Source organism: Haliotis rubra, unplaced genomic scaffold (assembly GCF_003918875.1).
Source record: "Haliotis rubra isolate DU_JTF1 unplaced genomic scaffold, ASM391887v1 Scf295, whole genome shotgun sequence".
Classification (NCBI taxonomy): domain Eukaryota; kingdom Metazoa; phylum Mollusca; class Gastropoda; order Lepetellida; family Haliotidae; genus Haliotis; species Haliotis rubra.
In genome coordinates, this window is record NW_025766963.1 from 1,097,961 (window position 1) to 1,110,913 (window position 12,953).

At 38.8% G+C, this 12,953-nt stretch overlaps 1 protein-coding gene across 1 annotated transcript in view; it reads left to right on the forward strand.

Moving 5' to 3' along the window:
• Nucleotides 1–12,953, forward strand: part of LOC124282195 (ankyrin repeat domain-containing protein 26-like) — an 895,780-nt gene that overhangs the window by 861,891 nt on the left and 20,936 nt on the right. Inside the window, exon 42 of the mRNA XM_046718159.1 lies at nt 9,690–9,862. Within this exon, the coding sequence (XP_046574115.1) occupies nt 9,690–9,862 (173 nt within the window). The remainder of the gene's footprint in view (nt 1–9,689; nt 9,863–12,953) is intronic.

Here is a 12,953-nt window from a genome sequence, read left to right on the forward strand (position 1 = left end):
TGAATGACAAAAATATATATGTAAATTAAAAAAATTACAAAATACAAAATACACAAAACATAACACCTCAACAGCCCGTAATACAAATAAATATGAGCGTATTAGTGAAAAAAGAAAAATATTTCAAACTGGTGCTTGCAAAATATTGCGCATCCGCCGGTATACAACTACTGGAAACTCTCAACATCGTTGGGCTTATGCAATGACATAGCTCGTAGAGGTGAAACACCAGTGAGCGGAGCTTATACGCACTCGCTGAGCCAGACAACCGTGTTGCCATGCAGGCGTCATAGGGCATTGTTTCGAGAACGTGCTTTCGAACAAAATCACATTACATTACGTAAAAGGGTATTATGACGTATTTTTAAAGTTTGTGGTGCTGTATTCTAAAGGTAGGCCTAAAGTTCAATGAGGTGCTTGATTTTATTATTGTGTTACGGGAAATGATGGGACTGAAGTTTGCAATTTGTCCATGCATTAACTCCAACTGGTTCACCTTCTGCCTTGTGGTAAGTCTAGCTGCCTCTTCGACATCATCATTGTCGTTAACAAGGCCCCTCAAAGGTGCATTTCTGCCCTTCTTCTCCCATGTCACACCTTCCGCGAGGTAAGGAGCGAATTTGGTGTCCAAAGATAAGGTGTATAATAAATTTTGTCGCCAGTTTTCGAAGGAATTTATTGTTTCTGTCCTACTGAGTGACCACTGTTTGAGGGGCACGCTGTGTACTAGTCATGTTGGTAAGATTACAGAATACCGGATACCTTCCGCCATCTTTGAAAGGATGCGAGTTTACTTTTGGTTAGGGTTAGGGTAAGGTTTAGGGTTAGGGTAAGGTTTAGGGTTAGGTTGACGTGACACTAAACAATATGGCTGGTAGGTATCCGGTATTCTGTAAGTGTACCAGATACAACACTAAAAATAACGTAAAAGTTCGTTAAACGAGGGTTCTAGTCGCCGCTGCCACCACGCCACTAAGGTAGAAACGTCACCTTTTGTGTATTGCACTTCTCACATCCACAGGACACCGAATGTCTTCTCAAATGATTTGATTCAGGACCGTACACAACGCACGCCGCTCGAGAGAGACGCGGTCACCGGAGCAAGAGTGAACTAAGGAACGTAACTCTAATACGTCTCCACAGATGGATAAAGGGACGTAACTCTGTACGTCTTAACTAACAGAATACAATATAGTGCTAATGTTCGAAATGAATAACTGTCAATATAATACACAAATCGCTCATATTGCCAAGTCATATAAACATAATATAGTGTTAGACGACATACCTTTGTATCATTTAATGTCAATAAAACACTTTTGTCATTCTGAAGTTCATTGTTGTCCGTATCGGACGACAGGCGGCCATTGTGCACAAACTCTGGTGACGTCATATGTTTCCGTCGTATTTCCTTCAGATCATATTAAGGGCGCACAGCACATGTCACAATCTCACACGTTGTCAATCAGCCAATCCGGGAGTGTCAATGTAGGTTTACAGTAATATCGAAGTTGATAAATTGTAATACAGTAAACGATTTTGTAGAATTTACACAATAGTCACATTTCTTCAGCATATATTTCCAGTTCATAGAATATGTAGAGTTGATACGGGATACATGAAATGAAAAGTGAAAAAACAACTTAAGAGATGACCCTATCGGGCTTCTATCCAGATAGCATCGGACGTTGGCCCAATGTTGGCAATGTTGGCAAAACCATTGCCAACGTTGGGCCAACGTCTGAATGCTATCTCGGTATATAGTTTAAAAAATAGAGCTGGGATCCCCCCTTAGGTCACGTGATTGTTTTTATTGATGACATCAGCTAGCAGACGAGCGATGTTTGGAAAACTTTGAAACTGAGTAAGTTTATAGAATAAGTTTGCAAAGATCGCGCAAAAAATGCATTACGTGCTAGATATAAAGTTGCATTAGTTTTTTAATATTAGATGACTGTACGTACGCAAATTGATGAAAGTCTGAACATTTTTTGTTCAGACCCGTGCCGATCAACTGATGAACGTAAACAATCGATAGGTGGCGCGATTTGGCGAGTGGCTCGTGAGAAATTATGTCATTCGAAAATACCACGGAATCATATGACGGCATGGTACAATCTCAATTACTGCAATACCACTGGAATTGCAATGACAATGAAAGAATTCCATTTTATGCTACCATCTCCACCTCATGTAATCTTACGTAGACTAGTCCAATCAAGGATGACCACAAGGATTTGATCGTGTAAAGTTAGGCCTACTGTAGATTAACGAAGCTGACATTTATGGTAGAATTATGTATGCCCTGAAACATTCCCATCACAATTGAAGAACTTTGCAAGTGTGAAAAGGGCCAAGATGACGAAACAGTGGCAACGGCACGAGAATCGACGCGTTGGCGATCAGACCCCTGCAAAATGGCCGAGTACGACCTTTTTTGTACACTGCTGGATTCGGTGCAGTATGATTTTAAACTTTCAACTCGATTCCGGCATGGGATAGCAGAATGACGGCTGTTGCGCGAAGGCAGTGATTTGTGTATGTGTGTGGCAACTTGGCAATCTTGGAGATGTTTTTCATCATTTGTGACAGTGAATTTTTGCCAACGCATCGTGACTGAAGTGAGGTGTACCCAACAGAATCGAGGATATCGACGACCGATTTCGGATGTTGAAAGAACGATTCATTATTGGGATTCATGTTGGATTTGTACAATTTGAAGGATGAAACCGGACACAATAGGTAAGATTTCAACATTTTTAATTGTTTTGATATGCTTGGGCTTGTGTCAGTGGGATTTCCTAGACTGCATTAGTACCTTTTCATTATTACCGATTAGTATCCCGGTCGGTGTCAGGGGTTTTCGACGATGTAAGACAAAAACGTAATTTTTATCTGTAATATCATTTAAAGTTTTTATTTTACTAACATCGAGTGATAAAGGATATATTCATCTATTTCACACAAAAATATCAAGTGTTTCCTTCAAAAATAGCGTTGATGACATCGTATCGGCGAAACAGTGGCCGCTCGTAACATCCGGGTATTTTGTATGGGTTTTCGACGATGAGCCATACATTTTGCTCCGCACTGCTGTGATCACGTGGCTTCCTATTTATATATTGCCTGTCACCAGCAGACGACTGATCTTACTGAATTTTCCCTTTCTATTTTTTGTTATAAAGGCAACTGATCTTGCATCTAAAGTGGTATTACCGATCTCGGGTAAATAATATTGATGATTGTTTGCTTATTTTTTGCTATTTTAGTATATCATGATATTATCATTCAGTGTTAGATCAGATGTAAATCTTGTTGAAAGCTGTTTTTGAGAAATAACAACTATATTAGCTTTTATGCCTTTGATAATTCTGTTTAGAAGCCGTGTAACAGTCTAGCGAAAGGGAGGTAACTAACATGTAACTTCCTTTTGGTTTGTTTACAAAATGTTAAACGTTGCACACCTCTGAAGAAAATTGTATTTCTCTAAGTTGCTTTCGATAATGACCAATTAATTCCCTCAGGCCATTCTCATCAACCTTAGCAAAGCGGGACTGTGGAGGGACGCTCGGTGTACAAGATGGAGCCGGGTCAGCGTTAGCGCTGGAATTTCGAAGTGGAAACGTCCGGAGTGCTGGGATTGGTGTATTTTGGAAGATCAATATCTAGAAACAAGCATCATTAACTTATTCTTTGGCTGAATAATAATCTTTAAACTTGGGATATTGTACCAAATTAAATACATGAATGCTTGAAATTTGCGGAGGAGTTCATTTGTGAATAAACATCATTGAAGGATATTATTTTATGGCTCTTCAATCACTTTACTATTATCTGATCACATATGATTATGTGCCATGTGATTGTATACACCATCATCTTTGAATAATTCTTCCAAGAATTTGTCGTCTTCAAAGATTGTATCAAAATCCCAGAGAAAGAATTTGAGGTGGAAATGTTCCTCAATTATGCAAATTCATGCAGCGAAAATAGTACGGTATTAGTGCCAACGTATTAATGTGCGGTTATAAGGCCATCATTTTCAGGTATGTCGAACAATATTCGACAAGGGTAATTAACCAATCAGGGAGCACCTTTAGAATACAGCACCACAACTTCTCGTGAGGGCGATCTCTGCCGTAGGTCACGTGTCATTAAGACAAGCAACCAGTTTGTGAGAACCCGTCTGATGCGAACCCGCGACCTTCGGATTGTTAGCTCGACAGCTAACTGACTGAGCTACGCCCACACTGTTGCACAATGTGCAAATTTATCGAGTCATTCCTGTGACGTCACGGAAATGAACGGAAAGAGTCGAAGGTTACGGGTAGACTTGGTGTCTCGTGGTTTTAATCTACGGACAATTGCCGAATGGATCCGATGCCATTTAGCACACTCGTCCCATTCCGTAATCTACAAGATAACGTGTGGTGTGGAATGAGCCGATATGCCTCAAACTGAAAAGGGTTGTTGACGTCAGGCGTCAGACGTAGATTTCACGGTGCATGCATGAATGACGCGCTTTTATATAAATCGGTGATTTTGTGACAGAAAGTGATGTAGGGAACACTGTAAAGATAATGTGGATCGCACTAAGGAACGAGGGAGACATGAGCATGTGTAGTGACGGCACGAGGGTGAGTTAGCCTTCGAATCATTACTCAACAAAATTTATGTTGCGTGTGAAAGAGGCTTGAGTGCAAATTCCAGGCCAATTTCCATTAGCCCAAAATTTCTACATTAAACCGTTTCATAGTGTACTTTCGACGTTTTTGGTTTCCCGTTTTTGTGTGAAAAAAAAGTATTAAAATGCAAAAAGGAAAAACAACAAATGGTACTCCACATTACACCGGACCAACTATATTGGATTAGGTCCCTAACCCTAAACACTCAGCCCTAGCCCTAACCCTAACCCCTTGAAATAATCCTAATAAATAGAATGCATTGACCGAACCGGCAGTATTAAAATGCAAAAGGAAAAACAACAAATGGTACTCCCGTATTACACCGGACATGTACCTACTATATTGGATTAGGTCCCTAACCCCTAATCCCTAAGCCCTAACTCTAACTTACCTAACCCCTTGAAATAATCCTTATAAATAGAATGCATTGACCGAACCGGCACAAACATGACTGACGTGTCCAGTGTAATGCATTTTTACCACTTCAAAAAATAAAATACTAATAAAAAACGTTTCTATGTAATGGTGCAAATTACTGAATGAAAAAAAATATATATGTATGTCAGTTCACATTGGTAAATCATTTAGACTTAATAGTAACTTAGAAACCGATTCCCAACACTAATGGACATAATCTATGATGATAAGCATTCGGTAACATTAAATTCGCAAGTTGAAAATAAATTGTACCACGAAGTGATATACGTAAAATATACCAGATTTTAGAGACTATTCTATTTTATTCATGATATGGCAACAAAACAATATATCATTCCAACATTAGAATTCATTGAATTGACATTTTAGCACAAATTATTTTAATCATCACGATAAAACAATTTCATAATACATAGTACACATGAAACTGCATCTGCGTGCGCAAGTACACCTATTCTGCCTGCAGACAAATCATCAGTGGCATTGTAAATTATGTTTTTGTTATATGTTGTATTTATTATCACAGCGGATATTGATACCTTTATATCAGTGTTGACACGTTCGTGGCTATGTATGCCAGGATGTTTGGTGACTATATCATCGCCAGTGGAGATAGTTGAGTCTCTACAACATCCCCCCAACATCCCCAGGACATCCAGGAGGCCGCATTTCTCTAAAGTTTACACATCAATACATAGATATCTTCCACCTCGTGAAGTCAGAATGAACTTTTACTCTAACTACTGGTTTGCCATAATGAAAGTGATGAATTTGAAAGTATGACCAGCATATTATGTACCCAAATTGATTAATTGGTGCTTACTCATATCAATCAATGAATGATTGTCAAAACAAACTAAGTGAGTTCAAATTCATTGATTTAAATTGTGTAAGTGAACAAGGGGTGAGTTCAGAATTTAGTATAACCCAGAAAGTTAATCCCTTAAAACAATATGCTCTGTCAGGCCCCCCCACTCCCCACCCCCACCAAATGATTTTCACTGTACTAACAAATGTCTACTTCCAGGTAAGACATCACTGAATACACCCACATTCTGTCATGTTAACACAGCGACCTTCCTTCAAGGATTAACCGACAAAATTTGATTTTTTAAAAGAATTGTGGACATTATGTAAGAATTTGTCAGGTGTATTTTCTTTGGTGTCCAATGAAACAAAGTCACGTGAACAGGTTTTTGGCAGCTACAGATGAATGGCATAGCGTTCCATTATGAGGATACTGATGGATACATTTCTCGAACAAGGTAATAGTCCAATAGTTTTGCTATAATGTTAGTTGGTTTTAACTTTGATATCTGTTTTTGTGTTTTTGCTTTTGTTGTAGCATTCAACAAAATCATTCCACGTCAATTTTTTCGCTTTGAAGTTCTAGGTGAGACAGACAACATGTACTATGTCACACTTTGGGCAGATGTGTGTGAAATATGATTCCTTTATATTTTTGGTACTCTATAACATATCTAGAAATTACAGTCACTTTATAAATCACTAAACACAGATCCTGTACTTCTTTATGAAGTTCCAAAGTGTCTATAAATATAATAATAGATATTGATAATGATAATGCTCTAATTCTGAGGCAAAACGTACATTGATTTCATTTTCTTTCAAGCCTAACATTTTCACCACTGGCAGATGAAGTTAAACTTAAAAATGTTTTCTGTCTATAGGTCTACTGTATAATTTGTTGTGGCCTGTATTATGTTCATAAACACTTACGAAAATATTGTCCTTTTATGAACAGTTATGTGTACTGTGCATAGCCACTCCTAGTTAGTTATATCAGTATGTATCACCTTGAGAAATATTACAAACAGAAAGCCAATGTGTAACTGGAACCCAATGGAGCGTTTTGGGAATTAGGATAGCTGAAACCTAATGGAGCCTTACCTGTTTCTCAGTAATTTATAAGTTTAAGTTATCTGTAAGTTTACCAAACAAAATGTAAAGGAGACAAAGTAGAATATTCAGTTTCCATATTCTTTAAAATTAGTTTAATATTTCCTGAAATTAATTTTATGTTACAATATCTTTTATTTGAATTCTGGTGTACAGAAACACTGAGATCACTACACTGAAACCTATCTATATGTTATACGTGGGCAGTTTAAGTAGGTTTATGTGGGTGTCTGGATATATGCTGTATATACTGGTATATATGGAGTCAAATTAATTTCCTCTACGTTTGTTTCATTCAAGTCGCCATCAATGATGGTTTCCAGCTGCTTTATGCAATGGAAACTACCAATAATACTTTACTCTAAGTTTCCATTTCTGGAAACTAACTTTGTTGATTTCCAGTAGTTTCCATTTCTGGAAACTAACCTAGTTTCAGCAAAAGGAAACAGCCAGAAACCAAGAATAATGGTTTCTGTCAGCGGAAACCTACATGTTTCATGTAGGTTTCCGGAAAACTGGAAACCTTGTTATTTTTGCTGTGATGTTTACTCCAGGTACAACATTTGATGTAAATGCCAGGTACAATGTATGCTCCAGGTACAATGTTTGATGTAAATGCCAGGTACAATATATGCTCAAGGTACAATGTTTGATGTAAATGCCAGGTACAATGTATGCTCCAGGTACAATGTTTGATGTAAATGCCAGGAACAATGTATGCTCCAGGTACAATGTTTGATGTAAATGCCAGGTACAATGTATGCTCCAGGTACAATGTTTGATGTAAATGCCAGGTACAATATATGCTCAAGGTACAATGTTTGATGTAAATGCCAGGTACAATGTATGCTCCAGGTACAATGTTTGATGTAAATGCCAGGAACAATGTATGCTCCAGGTACAATGTTTGATGTAAATGCCAGGTACAATGTATGCTCCAGGTACAATGTTTGATGTAAATGCCAGGTACAATGTATGCTCCAGGTACAATACGAAAAATGGCATATGCCATCATTTGGTGTACCCATATTTTTTATGTATTTTTTCAAATTTTATGTATTAAAATGCGCTACTTTTTGATAGACCACACCAGGTCGGTGGGCGTTGTATTATGTCTCCATTTTGGACGCATTTTCTTTTCTATCAATCATAAAACAAAGCCATAAAGATTATGTGATACGGTTTCTGCTGCTTGTAGTGGTGTAACGATTCATCGATAGTATCGATGTTTGCATCGTCAACTACAAGATACGAATGCATCGATACAAAACACATTTAAGCAATATATCAGGATGTTTATATCGCTAGGGTCCATGATACATCGATGTATTGCCACAAGAGATGATATATCCTAATACAACTTAATACTACTTAAAGTTGTAAGGAGTATTGCATTAGGAATAGGAAGGGAGTCTCTTTGAAATCCTTTGAATTTTAAAAACAAATTGAACCTTATAGGAATTTGTTTGTGTCTGCTATCTTCATTACATGAACAAAGGAGTTGGTGTGTAAGTGAAAGAGTGTGAACATTTTTCAAACTCTGAACTGTAGAATACTTCAAGTAATTGAAATGTGTTTTAGTTGTTTGACAAATAACACCATAACAATGTCTTAGCTTTGCTAAGAAAGAGAAGCTTTCGGCTGTGGGAGCCATGCCAATTTAACACTTATCAGAGGGGTACACAAAGCCTGCAGTCTAGACTACCAGTTGTCCGACTTCCATTTTTGTGGAAGTTGCGGTAGCTGAGCGGGTTAGGCGGCTGACTTTGTGTGCTGGCGATTAGGTGCCTGACTCTGAGGGTGCGAGTTCAAATCCCGGATGGGGCTCAACTCAAAAAGTACAAGAATTTGTACTTTACTAAGAAATTGTAATCCCAAATGTAACATATTTTAGTCCCTCCTTGCTTGTTGACATATGCAACTACTGTGGGGTTGTCTGTTGCCAGCATAATGCTCTTCCTGTGCAGGAGACCCGCGCAGGCATTTGCTTTGAGACATGATGTTTTGGCGGGGAAAAACTGAGTCTCTATCACATAGAAATCTCACATAAATTCACACAAAGTTATTGATTGCGATTGTTCAGTAGAAACCAATGCGACAACACTAACCCATATAGTATGATGAAACTTAAAGAAACATGAATCACTTCCAAATCTGTAACACATCTTGAATGTGGCCCATACAGAAAAATTATGAGCTTTTCAAACAGCCACGCTGTGGTGTCACAGTAAGGGGAGAGAATCAATTTTATACATAGGGTTACCACTAGGGATACCTATGACAGTTTAAAATTTCATTTCCATATGTCTCAGTGGTACCCACAGATAAAAGGCAACCATAATCCAGAGGGAATGTTGATTGCAGGGACCTAAGATCGATTGTAACTAAGTTTGCTTTGTGCAAGTGGGCCTTGTAGACAATGCACTTACACAATTCCCTCAGATGTTACATGTACCTGCTGGACTGTATGGATCACAGATGAACATAGATAGATAATATCCCCTCATTTGGTATATATGGTTCATGTTTGAGGTGGGAAAGTTTTGGTGCATTCAGGAAATAATCGTTATTGTGCAGATTATGTTTATGTCTGGTAAAGCAAATCTTATGAGAATAGATTTATTTAGATTCTCCTCATTTCTTCAGGTTGACAATCTAGATCTGAAACTCAAGTATGAGAAGGCTGTGTCCCAGTGTGAGACAAAGGAGATGGAAGCAATGCGATTGCAGGAATTATATGAAAGTGAGATGAAATGGAGGATGAGGCTGTCAGACCTGTTACAGCAGACTGGAAACTTCAAATCCAAGTCCCAACTTGCGTAAGTATCCTATTGTTTGGTAAAAAAATTAAATGTTGCTGTAATTACTTCTCAAATGCAATTTCTTTCTTTCACTTACATGTTTTATATTGTAAAAGAAAGATGGAAATATTTGTAGCAAACAAACAAGTCATTAAGTTAAAAGTCATGTGAATGTATGATTTATGATATATTACAAATGTGGGATTGCAGTCAAACATGCAATATTACAAGCAAAGTATAATATAAAAACTAATATGTGTTGTATGCAGACACAATAGTATAGTCATGAATTATCTCCCTTTAACTCTTGAAAACCTTTCTGTCCAGTGTTCCCGTTCTCCGGTAATTACCGGATTTTTACCGATAAAAATTGTGAAGATCCGGTATTTTCAACTGCCGTCGGTAGCTGCCGCCGGTAAATTTTGTATTGCTTAAAGTTGCCTTTTATCGGCAGATTTAATAAACTTGCAGTTAACAACGTCTTTGTTTATTCTTTGTTCTCTTCAGATCATTATGCAAACGTATTGAAAACTAGGGTGGCAATCCCACATCTAAATATAGACTCTAGAGTTTTTTCACAGTTGTAAGAAGCGATTTTATTGGATAAAGATTGGTTTCTAATGACGCTTTTTCGCCACAGTCTGCTATAAGGGTCGTAATTGGTCAAAATCAGACACGTGACCTAAAGCAGCCAATCATATTACGGCAATGGATACCGTCCTCGTAAACGAAAACCTTTAGATTTAGACAAAAGTTTTGGGTAAAATAATGCTATTCTGAACATATTAAGCAAGAAATCGCTACCTATACGTAAATTATGGAACTTATTGGACGTATCGTGCTAGGTTATGACCTGTGACAAAAATGCTTCATGTATATATTTTAGCATTAAACATCGTGTCCGAGCGTGAAGATTGAGGCGGCGAGAGCCGAGATGTCACTTGTCAGTGACTTGACTTACATTACATGATCGCACAAAAAGATGGAAATAGTAATTTTATATGTACGTTTGACAACTTTTATGAATGTTGTTGTTGATTTTATTCATTAGTTTATTCAATTTATTTAATGAATTCCTCGAAACATCGTTACTTTGCTCTTTGACAATGTTATTGTGGACCCGCTGCCGAAGCATGTGTCCGAGAATCGTTGTTTTCAACTCGTGAAATGCAGATTGAAGTTCACCACAGGTATATAAACATTAATTATTTGCACATTTCACAGGCATTTAGATAGCGAATGACATTCTGAACACATTTATCGAATTTAGTTGGATCGCTTTCATTTTCTGATTGTGTCAATTGTAATGTAGGTCTAATGAACATTCTCGAAAAACAAGCAACACGTACGGCAGACTTTTCAACACATTTATTAACAGTATATCGTTACGAATACTGATTACTTTGTCTCTCCGGATAAAAACTAGTTCAGCCGGAATTTTCAGACCCCGTCGGCATAAGCCGCCGGTAATTTTCAAAACATGTTTGCTGCAAGTCTGATGTTTTGCCTAGTCATTGTCAGCATGATCAGTGAAATATGAATTTTTAAACTTATCCTATCTCACCGTATGCACCTCTCTTCTTCTACGACCATGTGTGGAAACGTGCTTTAGGCTAAGTTGAATAAAATCTTACTGGCCTCTGACCCGCCCTGACCTCTGCCCCCACTCCGACATCAGCACCTGCCAATCATCTCCGTAAGCGTACAGCTCGCTCAGATGATCATGTGACTACCTGTGCCTGTCATTCTCTTTCTTGTCGCTACACCGAGTGGACGTGTGTTGTTCTCTCAGTTAGACATTATTTGATTGTCAAGATGGGAAATAAATGGAATCAAAGTTCTTCTAAGAAACGCAAACACTGTGATCAGTGCAACAGCAACTTTTCCTCAAAGCGTGTGGATTGTATAGGCTGTTCTGGTTGGTCACATCGGTGTTCTGTTTGTTCACGCTTCAATGATGATGATTTTTCTGAATATCGACGGGTTGCATCTAGACGTAGATTTTTTAGAGGTGGCCACAAGACTCCTACTTGAGCGAGTATCTCCGTCGTCTCCTTCGTCATCAAACGTCTAGTCCCGTCTCCGTTCAAGTTTTATCTGCTCCGAGAGTGGTACCTAGTGCTAACAACCTCTGTAGCACAGTCTCGGCCTTTTACCTTGGCAGGTGGTTGTTTCCAGTTCGCCGCTTTGGTTGAGTGCTCCACCACCCCTCTGCTATTGGTGGGTTCGCTTGGTGAAAGCGTTCACTCTCATGTGGCGAGTACAGTCAGTTCGGCGCTTCCAACCACAGGGATCAGTTCGGCGCTTCAACCTATGCGCCGCTTGCTTCCAATGCGGCGTTTTGTTCCAGTTTGGTGCTCTCATATATTTCTGTGGTGACATCAGCCATGACGGTAGCATCCAGTGCGGCCCTTTCAACACCTTTCCCGTACCTTGCAGGCGCATTCGATTGGATCAACACTTCAGCCCAGTGTACCTTTTCGATTAGAACAACGATTCAAATTAGTGAACTGTTGTTTGATTGGAACACCTTTTAGTCCAGTACACCTTTACTGTATGGTACAACGTTTAAGACGAATGCACTGGTCCTGATTGACTCAGTGCTTTAGAACCTGATCACTTGACACAACTGGATCACAGTACTGAACCAGATCACCTAATCGATCCTGATCGCTGCACCATACCAGATCGCTGCTAACAGTATTCGTCGATCCGACAGTGTTCGCTGGACGGTCAGCTTTTGCCGAATCATCTGGTTCCCTCTATGCGCATACTGTCATCATGGTTTGTTTACTAGTTCGCACACTACGGTACCTACAGTGACTTTGTCTACTGCAGTTTTCACTTCAACACTGTTTCCAACCTCGGCGTTGATACCTCATTTCTACAGTTTTTACCGGTGCAGCTGCACACAACATGTGAAACTCAGAAATTGCTGTCACTGTCGAAAGCTTGATCTTTGGTCATTCAAACGTTCACAAATTCACATGAGAAGTCACATGCACATCATTCCAAGATTAACATCTGCTCAACGTCATGAAAGCATTGGAATGGTTCGAGCAGGCATGAGCAAGCATGAGCCAACAACAGGTGGCAGCACATTTCCAAT